Source organism: Myotis nattereri (assembly GCF_964212035.1).
Source record: "Myotis nattereri genome assembly, chromosome: 3".
NCBI classification, from domain to species: Eukaryota; Metazoa; Chordata; class Mammalia; order Chiroptera; family Vespertilionidae; genus Myotis; species Myotis nattereri.
In genome coordinates, this window is record NC_138077.1 from 78,629,102 (window position 1) to 78,643,825 (window position 14,724).

At 41.7% G+C, this 14,724-nt stretch overlaps 1 protein-coding gene and 1 long non-coding RNA gene across 2 annotated transcripts in view; both read right to left on the minus strand.

Moving 5' to 3' along the window:
* DCBLD2 (discoidin, CUB and LCCL domain containing 2) overlaps nucleotides 1–5,362 on the minus strand; it is a 100,181-nt gene extending 94,819 nt beyond the window's left edge. The window contains exon 1 of the mRNA XM_081086713.1: nucleotides 4,940–5,362. Within this exon, the coding sequence (XP_080942839.1) occupies nucleotides 4,940–5,156 (217 nt within the window). The 5' untranslated portion in view covers nucleotides 5,157–5,362. The remainder of the gene's footprint in view (nucleotides 1–4,939) is intronic.
* Nucleotides 5,363–7,595: 2,233 nt separating this feature from the next.
* The window catches only part of LOC308516005, an 84,961-nt gene continuing 77,832 nt past the window's right edge, over nucleotides 7,596–14,724 (minus strand). Inside the window, exon 3 of the long non-coding RNA XR_013995683.1 lies at nucleotides 7,596–7,768. This is a non-coding gene — a long non-coding RNA (uncharacterized lncRNA). The remainder of the gene's footprint in view (nucleotides 7,769–14,724) is intronic.

The window sequence follows — 14,724 nt, forward strand, 5'->3', positions numbered from 1 at the left end:
TATTGTTCAAAAATATTTCCCTGAATCGAAAGGAAATAAAAGCATTACTTGACACTATATAATTCCCCCACACACATTAGTTCCAAATACCATTGTGGAACTGAAATCTTTTTATAAAAGAATCTGCTTTGTCTTATAGGTTTATTAAATTAGCAAGCAAAAATTTGTATCTTCACAAATATTTCACATTAATATTAGTAAACAAGTCAGTTCTTAATGGATTTTAAAATTCACTCCACATTCAAATAATATTCTAACCCCAAAGATAGGCAAGCCTTCCATGATACAAATGAGGAAGTTGAGCTCCTGATATGAGATGACACAAATTCCTACAATCATAATGTAAACCAGTCATAAATCATTCATGGGCGACCCTCGCTTTTCTATTAAGTAAATGTATTACAGTAGCCAATATGCAACCAGCATAAGTTTCACCAATTTAAGTGTTTTACAAAGATGTACATTTTACAGGGGGGAAAAAACGGTTTCAATAAAAAAAAAAAAAAGTTTGAAGAGGAATGTAATATGAAATTTACAAATAAAAACACCACAATAGTAAAACAGATGTGAGTAAATAGGTTAATGATATGAGATTGGTCAAAAAACATCTCTGCTGTTTTGAAAGGCTGATAAGTTTTCAGACCAACAGTAAGTTTTACTGAGCCAAATAAAAAGAAAAATCACTCTGTCAGCAGAAAACCTGAGGAATAGCTATGTATGGCATTAATTGAAATGAAGGTGGTCTCTATTTTAAAATGATGTCTGAAAGATAAAACAAACCAAAAAAAAACCCTGAAGCAACATCCTACCTCCACATCTATAGGCTAAGGCAAAAGTAGGTTTACAATTGTGAGTATGCCAAACAGACTTTATTCTTGTATTATAATTTACTAATTATTGCATTATTTTCCATACAAACAACTGTAAACCTACTTTTGCCCCACTCTGCATATAACATGCATTCTACTTATGCTGTTTGAAAAAAAACTATCAAAAACATTTTACATAGCATATTTTTAATTCTGACTATATGCAAACTTCAATTTGAAGAAGCATAAAGAAGAAATTACCCACAACTGTATTAGCAAAAGACAACTGTTACCATTTTATTTCCTTCCAGTATTTTTCCTAATACTATGTAGACACTTCCACTGTTAAAAATTCTATAGGTCAGCGGTTCTCAACCTGTGGGTCACGGCCATCGGAAAACACATGTAGCATATCAGATAATTACATTATGATTCGTAACAGTAGCAAAATTACAGTTATGAAGTAGCAACGAAAATAATTTTATGGTTGGGGTCACCACAACATGAGGAACTGTATTAAAGGGTCGCGGCATTAGGAAGGTTGAGAACCACTGCATAGGTGTTTTAAAGCAGTGCTTCTCATTCTGAAATTGCCTTCTTTTCAGGTTATGCAAGGAACAACAGTGGACCCTTAAAGCACATCTGTTAGACTACGCAGACTGGTTTAAAAGCAATTCCACCACAGACTGCATCAAGGTCCTTTGGGTATGAAAATACAATTTTTAAAAAGCAGGGAGTTGAAATCCCACACAATTCCTGAGTTTTCAGGTGATATATACCTAATTGGTCCTTATTTTATCAGGTAATTTAGTAAGCTCAAGATTAGACGATGATCAGTTACAGCTAAATTATACTTTCCCCTTTGCAAAACTCTTGTGTACTATCATTTCACTTTCATTAAATTATGAAATAGTTATGAAGGGATTACGAAGTACAAATTAGTAGTTATAAAATAGTCACGGGGATGTAAAGCACAGCATAGGGAACAGAGTCAAAAATATTGTAATAACTATATATGGTGACAGGTAGGGTACTGGAAATATGGAGGAATGGGAGGCAGAAAAATCACTTTGCAAAGGACAAAAGTGTCTAATCACTATGCTGTACACCTGAAGCTAATACGAAATAATATTGAATGTCAACTGTAATTGAAAAATAAAATTATTAAAAAAGGAAAAAACGGTATGTATTCTCCTATCGACCATGAGATATGACTTAATATTTACCCAATCAATTTTGAAGAACTAGAAATTAGGTTTTTTAAATTATCAACATCATTTCTATTTGAGTTTAATCTACATTTGTGTTTATATAAGACTAGAGGCCTGGTGCACATTTGTGCACTGGGGGCGAGAAGGGATCCCTCAGCCCAGCCTGCACCCTCTGTGCCTAACCTGGCAGTCAAACATCCCTCTTGCAGTCCAGGACCCCTTGCTCCTTACGACCTGCCTGCACCAGAGGCGGGAGAGGTTCCCGCCACCGCCACTGTGTTTGCCAGCTATGAGCCCAGCTTCTGGCTGAGCGGCACTCCTTCTGTGGGAGTGCACTAACCACCAGGGGGCAGCTCCTGCATTGAGTGTCTGCCCCTTTGTGGTCATTGTGCATCATAGTGACCTGTTGTTCCATCATTTGGTCAATTTGCATATTAGGGTTTTATTATATAGGACTAGAGGCCTGGTGCACGAAATTCGTGCATGGGTAGGGTCCCTAGGCCTGGGTATCGATCAGGGCCAATCAGGTTCCCTGCCTCCTCCTTCCCTCGCTGCCCATGCTGTTACCATGCAGTTCCCTGCCTCCTCCTTCCCTCGCTCCCTCAGCAACCTGCTGCCTCTGCTGGTCACCCACCATGTTCCACGCCACCCCCTGGTAGTCAGTGCACGTCATAGCATGCGATTGAACTCCCAGTCGAACTCCTGAGGGGACAATTTGCATATCAGCCTTTTATTATATAGGATAATACTGTGATACCCAGCTGGTATGCGGTTGAGCATAGACCAGGGGTGGGCAAACTTTCTGACTCGAGGGCCACAATGGGTTCTTAAACTGGACCGGAGGGCCGGAACAAAAGCATGGATGGAGTGTTTGTGTGAACTAATATAAATTCAAAGTAAACATCATTACATAAAAGGGTACGGTCTTTTTTTTCAATAGTTTTATTCATTTCAAATGGGCCGGATCCGGCCCGCGGGCCGTAGTTTGCCCACAGCTGGCATAGACCTATGAACCAAGTGATCACAGTTCCATTCCAGGTTGCAGGCCCATTCCTGGGTTGCAAGTTCGATACCCAGTAGGGAGCAGGCAGGAGACAGCCAATCAATGACTCTCATCATTGATGTTTCTCTCTCTCTCTCTCTCTCTCTCTCTCTCTCTCTCTCTCCCTCCCTCCCTCCCTCCCTCCCTCCCTCTCTGAAATCAATAAAAACATGTTTTAAAAAAAATAACACTGTGAAAGACAAACACATATTAGTTAAAATAATGGTCAGAACTGAAATAAAATACTGTTTAAAATGTAATGTTGCATGTTTAATTAGATCAGGCTGGTGAAATTCTAAAAACCAAGGCAATTGTCTCATTTGGGGGGAGACGTGTAACATTCTACATTGTCAAATATTTTTTTAAAAAACATGATATAAACATTTTGATTTGGAAATAAGCAAAACAGCGCATTCTGCTTCGGTAGTTATATTCCTTTCTATACCAAGGTACCTTACATTTTTTGGGTCTGTTTCCTGTTTGAAATGGGATAACAATATCTATTTCAAACGTTTGTGGTGAGGACTGAGTTAATACATGTAAACCACTTGGTACTGTGCCTGCCACAAAGTAAGCCCCGATAAGTGTCAGCCATATATAAGCCTGTTTTTTGTTGTGTGCGTTTTTCCCTAATAGGAGGAAAATACCAGCACAGGCTCTAGGACTTCAATGAAAAGAAGGATTTCACACTCTCACTTATTAAGGGCCAATGTTCAAAAATTTACTGAAGATTATCTAAAACCTGAATGCTAAGCATCTACATTGCATAGAACTGCCTAAGTCTAAAAGAGGTCCGTTTACCAAATATGTTTTTTTCCTTACAGTTAGAGATATTATATCCCCATGTGCCTGTCAAAGTCTCAGCATCCTCATGACAGGCTTACGGCCAAGATTCCATACTTTACTGAAAACCCTATGAGAGCAACAGTAAGCTGGAGATCAACTAAAAAATAACCTTCCCAGAAATAAGTAACAATCCTGCTCACTGGGAAATGCAATGGAAAATATGTTCAATAATGATGCCAAACGGATTCAAAAATTACGGTTCACCACCTGAAAAATAGTACAAAAAGGGTGGAGGGTGCATCAGCTCTGCATTCTCTTTCCATCATAGTGTTTATTCAATAAACAATCTTGCTTGCTTCTTTCACAGGTTTCCCAAGGACTGTAGACAGAAAAATAGTTTTGTCCCTTTCTGGACCATCTTACCCTTTTAACGTGGAAAGTCCCATTGAGGTAACATAAGAGGCTGCATTGGGTCAGAGCCAGCGTTGAACCCAGGCAATCTAGAGTCTAGAATCGAGACCACCATCCAGACTAATCACCAGGGGTTGTCAAGTACACTTCCTAAACCCAAGACTCAAAGATAACCAGGATCAATTTCATTCGCGGTTGAACCTGAGAACTTCCACAAAAGATAGTAGTTACCGCCACTTGCCTTTAATAGGTTGAAGGTGCTATTTAATTACCTTGCCTTTCTACTGTCTACTCATCCATTTAGCTTAACTTTAGGCGTCACGTCTCCAGTACATCTTTTTTCCTCCCCCAAAGATTTTCCCTAGAAAAATAATCCAATACCAAAGAGGCGGCCTTGATAGCAAGGTCTCGCTCCACTCTTTTCAGGAAAATGAATGGCCTCGCCAAAAAAAAAAAAGTACAGCCGCGCCACGCTGGGGGACAACAAGCTGATCCTAGCTTTGCCACTCAGCCTGGCGAGCGCCCGCCCCGGTCTGCCCACGCGCGGAAGGCACCCCGCACCTTCCCGGCGTGTGGCTGACTCGGCTCAGGGCCCGCAGCCCTGGCGCCCCGCAGGCTCTCCCCGCGCCCCCGCCGCCCGTGGGGCTCCACGCCCCGCGCCTTCCCCGGGAACCACTCACCTTGCTGGGCTCCAGCGTCCTCGAGCAGCAGGAGCAGGACCAGTAAGAGCAGAAGGAACAGAGGCATAGGCGGGGAGGAGGCGCTGGCGCGGGGCGGGAGCGGGCAGGAACGGGGGTGGGGGAGCGCGGCCCCTGCGGGGGCGGCGGCCGCGGCCCGGACTCGGGGTTGGGGTTGGTACGGGCTGCGCCCTGCTCTCACCACCGTCCGGCTCGCCATCGCGGCGGCCGGCGGTCCGCCTGCATAGTGCGGGCGCCCCGGGAGTCCCGCGCGCCCGGGGCCGCGGCACCCACCCGGCAAGGAGGCGGCGGCTGCGGAGAAAGAACAAGCAGCGGCGCGCGCCTTGCTCCGCGCCGGGACCCCCTCCGCCCCTCACTCCGCTTTCGCTTCCTCTCAGGTCCCTTCCCTCCGTTCCCCGCCCGAGACCCCAGGCCGGGATGCAGGGGAGGGGAGGGAAGGAAGCGAGTGCTCGAGGCGCGAAGAACGACAGCGACGGAGCTGGGCGGCGAACCTCCCGCACTCCCGCGCCGCGTTCCTCAACCCTGCGCCCCGCTTGCCGCGCTCTCCCGCCGCCCCGGGTAGCTGGCAGGCAGGCCGGCCACAGAGCCCTCGCGCTCCCTCCAGCGCGCTCTGGCCACGCCTCCTCGGCCCCCTCAGCCAATCCGCCGTTAGCTCCGGTCCGTCTCCCCCGCGCCATCCAATCAACGTGCTCTCCCCTCAATCGACCAGTGAGCTCCGCTACCCACTACTCGAGCTCCACCGCCTCGCGTCTCTCTCCTCCAATCCCCTGAGGCCTTGGGAAGCGTCCCACCCGCCTCCCCCAATCTGGGTTCCGCCCCCCAAGCTCCGGCCCCCGGCGGCCCCCGCCAGACCCTGAGATTTGTTATTGTTGGGACCTCAGCCCAAGCAGATCCCGCTGAGGCGGCCGTCTGCTCCGGTCAATGACTTCCGGGACTTCCCCCATCCCGCTCTCCCAGCTCCCCAGGCTGTGCCTGCTCCTTGCTCCTCCCTCGCCGCACATCAGGCCACTGGAAGGGGTGGGAAACCTGGATTCTGGATGCTTTTAGCTGGGAGCTGCGCCTAAAGGATCTTTCTTTCTTTCTTTCCATTTCTTTCTTTTATAAAAAACAGCGTTTTGTTTTGTTTTTTAAAATAATAGCTACTGCCAATTTTTGCGGCCACTCCCAAGGACAATAACAGATTAATCTACCCTGTTTCCAATGCCTTTTACTATATTATATTAGGGGGGAAACAAAAAAAAAGGTATAACAAGATTCATGCCGCCAAAGTAATTTAAACCTAGCATGCTGACATTCATTCAGCCCCTCTAGACTTGAGCACCTGCAAAACCTGTGTTACGGAGTTGCAGCCTGTTACACAGACATATTCCAGGATCTGGTGTTGGGACAGAGATGGAAATACATCGTGAAAGTTAGAATAAAATAAGTGCTAATTAGAGTCACAAACAATTTGATGGAGACTGTCAGGATAGAGTCACAAAAAGAACTGCGTTTTGTGAAAGCTGAATCCACCGGACTAGGAAGTGATTGGTTTTAGAGAGGGAAGAAGTGCCATCCTGGATGTATTCCACATGGGCTCCTAAGGAGTATGGTGTCATTAATAAATACAGAGCACTGGAAAGGCGGAGCTGGTTGTGTAGGGAAATGAGTTAATTTTGGACGTACTAAATTTGAGATGTCCTGTCTGCTAATGTGAAGCTATGTAGCAGTCAGGTGGACATTTTGGTCTAAAGCTTAGAATGAGGAATGCCTTGAAGTTATGGGGGAAAACTCATGAGTAGATGTAATAATCAAAATCATGGAAGAGACTGATATCCTCAAAATCTGAAAATTGTAAAGGACTTTGGAGGCCATCTTTTTCAGCTCCCTGCAAATCCCTCATACATTAAAACTTCCTACCAAATTTATTTAAAAAGTATTTATTGGAGCCCCACCAGTGTGGCTCAGTGCTTGAGTGTCCACCTGTGAACAAGGAGGTCAGGGCACATACCAGGGTTGTGGACTCAACCCCCCAGTGGGGGGTATGCAGGAGGCAGCTGGTTGATCAAAGATTCACTCTTACCATGGATGTTTCTATCTCTCCCTCTCCCTTCCTCTCTGAAATCAATATATATATATATATATATATAAAATATATATATATATAAAATATATATATATATATATATATATATATATATATAAAAGCATTTATTGGATGCCTACTAAACCCTACTATGCTTTAGGCCTAATGTAGGTAGTAGGCATACAAAGTTCAATCAGAGGAGCCTACATTCTGAGAGGGAGGCGACCATGTAAACAAATCCATCCGTAATTAGCTGCATGTTGGAGACAAGAACTGATGCCACAAAAACGCATTGGAAGGATTTTTAAGAAGCCCATTATGGCAAGTATAAAATTCCAGCTGTAGTGAATAAGGCGACAAAGTAAGGAAGGTGATCTCAGGCCAGAGGCAAAGGAAGCTGGATTACAGGTGAATGGTGTTGCTGGAGCTGCATGTGCTAGGACTTGTAGCGGCTATAGTCAACTCCGTTCCTTGACTTGTAAATGAACTAATGCTTTAGTTGAAGGCTCTGGGGAAGAGTAGAGCTTCAGGAAAGGAACACGTGTGTAGTTATATATGAAATACCAGGAAATTAAGCTGTGTATCACTTTAATGCATTTGTTTGTTCACTCCATGTTAAACATAAATGCAGGTTCTCAATCTAAATTTCAATTCACCAGAATTTTCTCCACTTTCTGTGTCTTCCTTTTTCTTCATTTTCTTTCTTCATCATTAAAGAGTGGAGGGATAGAGAAATTGGAATCGATCTGTAGAGAAAAGGAGAAATATGAAAAGAATGTCCACATCCCATTATTTCTGCTTCTAAATGAATCTCAGCTCAGCCACTGCTAAGAAAATGAGACTAGAGGAGAAGACCCTGGGGCCTTTGCTTCATACAGAAACATCTGGGTTTTAATGAATGGTAAGATACGATAAAACGCATTGGCACTATCGTTGCTATTAAATGACTGTTAAGCATTAATAAAACAGAAGAGGCTCATTTAATATGGAATTTATACTGGAAACCTTGGGATGATGGTGTGTAATGAATCATTGGTGGGCTTTATCAGTGAGTGGATATTTTGGGCAGGATAACAAAATGAGGGAACAAATGATAATTTACTTTTGTGATCCACTGGGGTGGGAGAGAAAGAAGAATGTGGCATTTCCGGGGAAATATTTCCAACTTCAAAGCCCAGGACTCTAAGATCTGGTTATTTTCTCCCAGGAGCATTTTCTTTGTCCTGTTAACTGTTTGGACAAATGTTTACAGCCAAGTTTGTTGCTAAATGTCTGAATTCTCCTGAGGAGGCTTTCTTCCTTCCTGTGAACAGAACTGGTCTGGATACATTTTCTGTTTGTCTTGTAAGCTTGTTTCAGTTAGTAATTTCAGTCAAATCCAGCTCTCAGGTTTATTACTCATATTTTCTTAACATTTATAAACAGTTTCTTTAGGTATCTGTTACAGCAAATTTAAGACATAAGTGTTAGGAACCTAATTTATTTTAGAAGATATTTCTACTAGTGGATAGTGAAAATTGCGTACATTTTTTTGGCATGTTTCAACAAATGACTGACTTTGATCATTTTCCATTTGCCTTCTACGGCATCTTTCTTTTTCTCTCTCTTCCTCTCCCCCCTCCCCTTTGATTTTTAGGAACATAATAAAATAAATTTAACTAATTCACTTGTCAGAACAAGAAGGCTTCAGCTTGGTATTTTACCTCTGATGGTGGCTGCAAAAGATTTTAGTAAAAGCATGAAAACTGCCCTCCATAACACATAAACATCGTGCCAAGACATTAGAGAACTAATTATACATGAGAACTAAAAAATGAATAATAAACATACCAGAGTACCTGAGATAATATTATTTAGGTGTGCAGTGGCCGTGTGCCTCTCCTGCTATTCTTTCCTGTGGGACCTATGCTGGCAGCATAATCAAGAATTAAATATACAGAGTTGAAATGCTGTTTGGCTTCTGAGAAATTCAGTTGTTGTTTCATGAGATCATGGAAACAGCCCTGGACCAGACTCTTGTATCCAAATTCCACTTGAAAGTGCTGTATAACCTACAGCAGGTCTCGTAGGCCTCGGTTTGTCTACAACTGAAGACGGTTGGATCTTGTTACAGAGTTTGAGTTTTGACAAGTCTTCCACATTATCACTATCCACTGCTCCCTTTTATCTCACAGTCAAATTATAAGTCTTTAATGCCTAAACTGCTACCTAATGGAGGGAGAGGACACAAAAGCTGTGACTACAGATTTCCTCTGCGGGAGAACATTGTGCTGAACAGGAGTGCGCCTTAAAGCGTGTGCTTCACATCCCATAACCCCGGCCCAGCACTGCCCTTAGGAACCGGAGCTAGAGGAAGAGCCCAGTTCTGTTCTGTGGAGGAAGCAAACAGGGCCTTGGAGCAGGAGGGTAGCATTATCAGGAAGGAGGTGGGGGGGTCAGAGGAGATGAGCTGGCCAGCACAGTGTCTGGAAGCTGCAACAGAGGAGAGGTGAGAAAGAGTGAAAATTCCCCAGTGACTGCAATTCAAAGATGCTTGACAGGTAGAGATAGCTAATAAATAAATCCAACTGTTTGCTGGATAGGCTGTACTGTAACCTTCCTCTGCCTGCCTTCCAAACTCCCCATTACGTTTACCAGGCCACAGCCTCGATCCAGCGAAACTTTGGGGAAGAAGGAACATGCAAGTGGGGAGGGACAATCAGGTGGGTGTCCGGCTTTATTTTTTAAAATATATTTTTATTGATTTCAGAGAGGAAGGGAGAGAGAGAGAGAGAGAGAGAGAGAGAGAGAGAGAGAGAGAGAGAGAAACATCAATGACGAGAAAGAATCATTGATCAGCTGCCTCCTGCACACCTCACACTGGGCATCGAGTCTGCAACCCAGGCATGTGCCCTGACCGGGAATCAAACTGTGACCTTCTGGTTCATAGGTCCACGCTCAACTGCAGAGCCACGCCGGCCAGGCAGTGTCCAGTTTCTTGATTCTACATGGAGAGGGCAGCATCCTCAGGAAGGGAAATGAAAGCAGACATCAAACACTCAGAGAAACCTCCCAAACCAGAGGTTTAGAACATGCGAACTACCATGCAGCTCCCCATCCTCCTGACAAGAAACTAGGTTTCCATTCCTGGGTTTGGAGTCATCCAGGCAGCTCCCATCTATTAAGCAAGGACAAGTAAAAAATAGTTCCACTTTTTATTTTCTAAGAACCAAGAGAAAAGAAATAGAAGGTGAGATTTTTTAAAATGTGCAGATCACATCTTTCAATGATTCCTTTTGAATCATTTAATTAAACATTAATTTAGAGCCTTTAAATTTAATATGTCAATAAAATAGGAACTAATATTTTAAATAATAGCAAGCCTTTGAAAATTCAGAAATTTAAAAGAAATACCTAAGGTTTTTTAAAACAAAGAAGAATATCATCTCCTTGATGTTACAGTCATAGACTAGCTCAGTGATAGCGAACCTATGACACGCGTGTCAGAGGTGACACACGAACTCATTTTTTTTTGGTTGATTTTTCTTTGTTAAATGGCATTTAAATATATAAAATAAATATCAAAAATATAAATCTTTGCTTTACTATGGTTGCAAATATCAAAAAATTTCTATATGTGACATGGCACCAGAGTTAAGTTAGGGTTTTTCAAAATGCTGACACGCCAAGCTCAAAAGGTTCACCATCACTGGGCTAGCTGATGTTAGTCTGCCTTTTAACATAATAAGATGTAAATGAGATGCAGAATATATTATATACTTTTAGTTAAACAGATCCTTTTATTTTTGGCACTCTATTAACCATGGTTTGTGAAATAACAGATTGTGGGCCAAAAGGAAATAATATGTTGTTCAGATTAATCTGACTTTCCATGAGCTTCTGCATTAATAATCAGGTTTTAATGTGAATCTAAATAATACTTTACATTTGACTGACATATGCTATCACTTTGTTCATAGTTAACATACTGCACAAAAGTGTAAATGTGGCCGAAACCGGTTTGGCTCAGTGGATAGAGCGTCGGCCTGCGGACTCAAGGGTCCCGGGTTCGATTCCGGTCAAGGGCATGTACCTGGGTTGCGGGCACATCCCCGGTGGGAGATGTGCAGGAGGCAGCTGATCGATGTTTCTCTCTCATCGATGTTTCTAACTTTCTATCTCTCTCCCTTCCTCTCTGTGAAAAATCAATAAAATATATATTAAAAAAAAAAAGTGTAAATGTGTTTTTTTTAAAGGATTTATTGCAGACCAAGATAATTCCTAGGAGAAAAACAAAGGAGAATATCATTTCCCTGACCCTGCTTCTTTTTTTTTTAATCTTAAAAGACATGCCTAGTGCTCCTAGAATTTTGAATGAACAGGACAATTTTCTCATCACATATCTGGCATTATTGGTGATCTCTATAAATCAATGCTTAGTTTTCATTTGTACATCTGAAGATATGTCCATTCATTTTTGTGTGAATATAATCAGTTAATTTGATACTTCTGACTTGACTAAAATATAGGGTGAGAGCAGACCTTGATAAAATATATAAACTATTGAGTCAAAAAATTCATGGATTTCCTATTTATTTGGGACTTATTTGGAAGACACCCAGATATTAACAGCCCCATCTAATGACGAAATGTAATCATTTGTTTAGCTGTTTGATTTGAAAGAGTAAAAGTGGTTTTATTTCCTCCAAAATCAATTACCAGACATAAGGTAACTCAGGATTCACTTCAATCTTTCTGTCATTTGCTATTATTCTTGTATTGACAAACAACTAATACAAAGAAAGTACTTCATTATCACAACATAAATATAGCCACTTGACTCTAGACACTGTTAGCCGCATGTGCATGCAATTAATTAAATCAACTGCAAAATGATACACCCCCAAAGAGCCATGCTGAATCAGCCCCTAGATTTTATTTTAATAATAACTACAACAGTGTGTATAAGAACAGTGAAATTTTCTTCAAGTGAACAAACATACAGTCATTCATGCATGCTTATGGCAGCCATCTATTTAGAAGAATTATAGTTATACATGGGCCAGAATAAAGTTTTTAACACCATCAGTTCCCTAATAGAAAACAAAATGAAACAAGCCATGTTTGAAGATATGCTAAAATATTATACTCAAATCACATTTGTAATCATATTCTGCTTCTAAAGGTTATTTCCCAAACTTTGTATCTGTATATTCTATATGTAGATAATTTAAGGTCTTCTTGACCTACTTATAATTTTTCACAATCCTGGCATTATTTTCATAATTGTGGGTTTCATTCCATTCTATCATGTTAAATAACCCCCATCTTAATTTTCCCAGTTTAAATGAAACATGAGGTACCTAACATTTGTAAAAGATAGAATTAGTAGCTGCTAAATAGCTTTCTTTAAATATTGTCTTCATGGCCTTACTGTAGATAAGAAATTATAAGAAAACTGTATTTAGGAGAAGACAATATGAATTGTTTCTGAAAATATCTTGAGAATGTGAAATGTCCTTGGGGGGGGAAAATCAAAGACGCTCAGAAATCTACATCTTACCCAACACATGCTATCCCTCCTCCCCGCAATCGGGTTTCCAAATTGAATTAAAAACAAGCTGCATAAAAATTGTGACACATAATTTTATGGACTCGAGAATAAAATGAGCTACTCTACTGAGGTGGTAAGTACCAACAGAATCTCCAGATGGGGCTTTAGAAGTTCCAAGAGCCCCTTATGGAAACCTGTGACTTTTCAGTGATGGGAAAATGTTGAGAACCACCGAGTTAGAAGATTTCATTCTGATGATTAAACTGTGTGAGTTTATTAGTGCCTTTGGCTTTTTCAGATTTATATTTTAAAATCCTTACGTATCTGTTTCTGCCACGTTTATTCCCATCCTAAGCTGTTTATCTTCCATATTCCCTTTCTTTTGCGCTAAGAGTCTAAATGAACCACTTTGATCTATTACTGGAATGTAGTTGACCCGGTGCCCTGTCTGTCACAATGTTGATTCACAGCCACAAGGAGCAGTGGGCAGCAAGCCAGGCTACAGATAGTGTCTAAACCCTGGGAACAGGTCGGATGTGGTGCTTGCTTAATGGGCCTCTCTGTCTTCAGCAAGCAGGTCGCCTGTCACCGAGGGTACAGCTTTCTCATTGTAGGAATTAGTTGCACACAATTTCCTGTCACCCAGATTCCTCAGAAGGCTGTTTGTGACCAGCATGAGGTACACTTCTCTAACAACTGAAGAATCATGGGCTCTAATTCTGGGTCGCCTCCCATGCTTAGGGACCCTGGCCAGAAGAGAAAGGGCAGGGGATTCATGTTTAGTGAGCACCTGCCTCCCCTGGGCATTGTGCAGATGTCAATTATTGATGTCTCATGGCATCTCAGTCAGGTAAGTATAATTACTCACACTGATTCACTGGTTCGGCCAGGACTCAGCTGGGTGGGGATTCCAGGCCTGTCTAATGTGAGAGCTTGTGTTTTCTCCACTTGACCACACTGCCTTCTCAATGTTATTCTAGGAATTTTGCTTGCATTACTCACTGACCTGGATTCTTTCCAAAGTCTGCTGCCAGCAGGTAACAAGTACCTAATAAAGTGCATTATTTTCTTGTCATAAAATTTTTATTTGGTACCAATGGCTAGTTTGAAAACTCTACTAGCAAATGTCCATTTTATTTCTTGCATTTTCTGAAATTTCATCAAAAAGTTCAAGCCTTGAATATTTTTTTAAAAGGTTACAACTTTTAGTGATTTTTAGAGAGGGAGGAAGAGAAAGAGAGAGAAAAACATCCATCGGTTGCCTATAATACATATCCTGATGGTGATCAAATCCACAACCTAGGCATGTGCCCCCAACCAGGAACCGAACCTACAACCTTCCATTACACAGAAGGTGTTCCAACCAACTGAGCTACAAGCCCAGGTGCACAGGCTCAGGTTTTAGAGTTGTATGGGATCGAATTTAGTGTTCAGAGAATGTATTGGTATTCCTCATCTTTGCCTAATGTAGTCTCACAAAGGCTTAAAGAATCTGAGAGATTAATTTCCAATTAAAAATATGTGGATTCCAGATCTTAGCTATTATAAATTGCATTATGAAAATAGGGGTGCATATATTCTTTATGATTGGTATTTCAGGTTGTTGTTTTTTTTTAGGATATATATATTCCTAGAAATCCTAGTGATCACTGGGTCAAATGGCAGTTTCATTTTTCATTTTTTGAGCAAACTCCAAATTGTTTTCCATAGTCACTGCACCAGTCCGCATTCCCACCAGCAGTGTACTAGTGTTCCCTTTTCTCCACATCCTCACCAGCACTTGTCACTTGTTGATTTGTTGATGATAACCATTCTGACAGGTGTGAGGTGATACCTCATTATCATCTTAATTTGCATCTTTCTGATGATTAGTGACTTTGATTAGCTAAGATCTGGAAATAGCCCAAGTGCTCATCAGTACATGAGTGGATAAAAAAGCTGTGGTACATTTACACCATGGAATACTATGCAGCAGTAAAAAAGAAGGATCCTTTACACTCTGAGACAGCTGGAGGGACCTAGAGAGCATTATACTAGTGAAATAAGCCAGTCAGAGGAAGACAAGTATCACATGATCTCACTCATATGTGGAATCTAATGAACAAAATAAACTGATGAAAAAAATAGATCCAGAGACATAGAAGCATGGAACAGACTGGCAAATGTCAG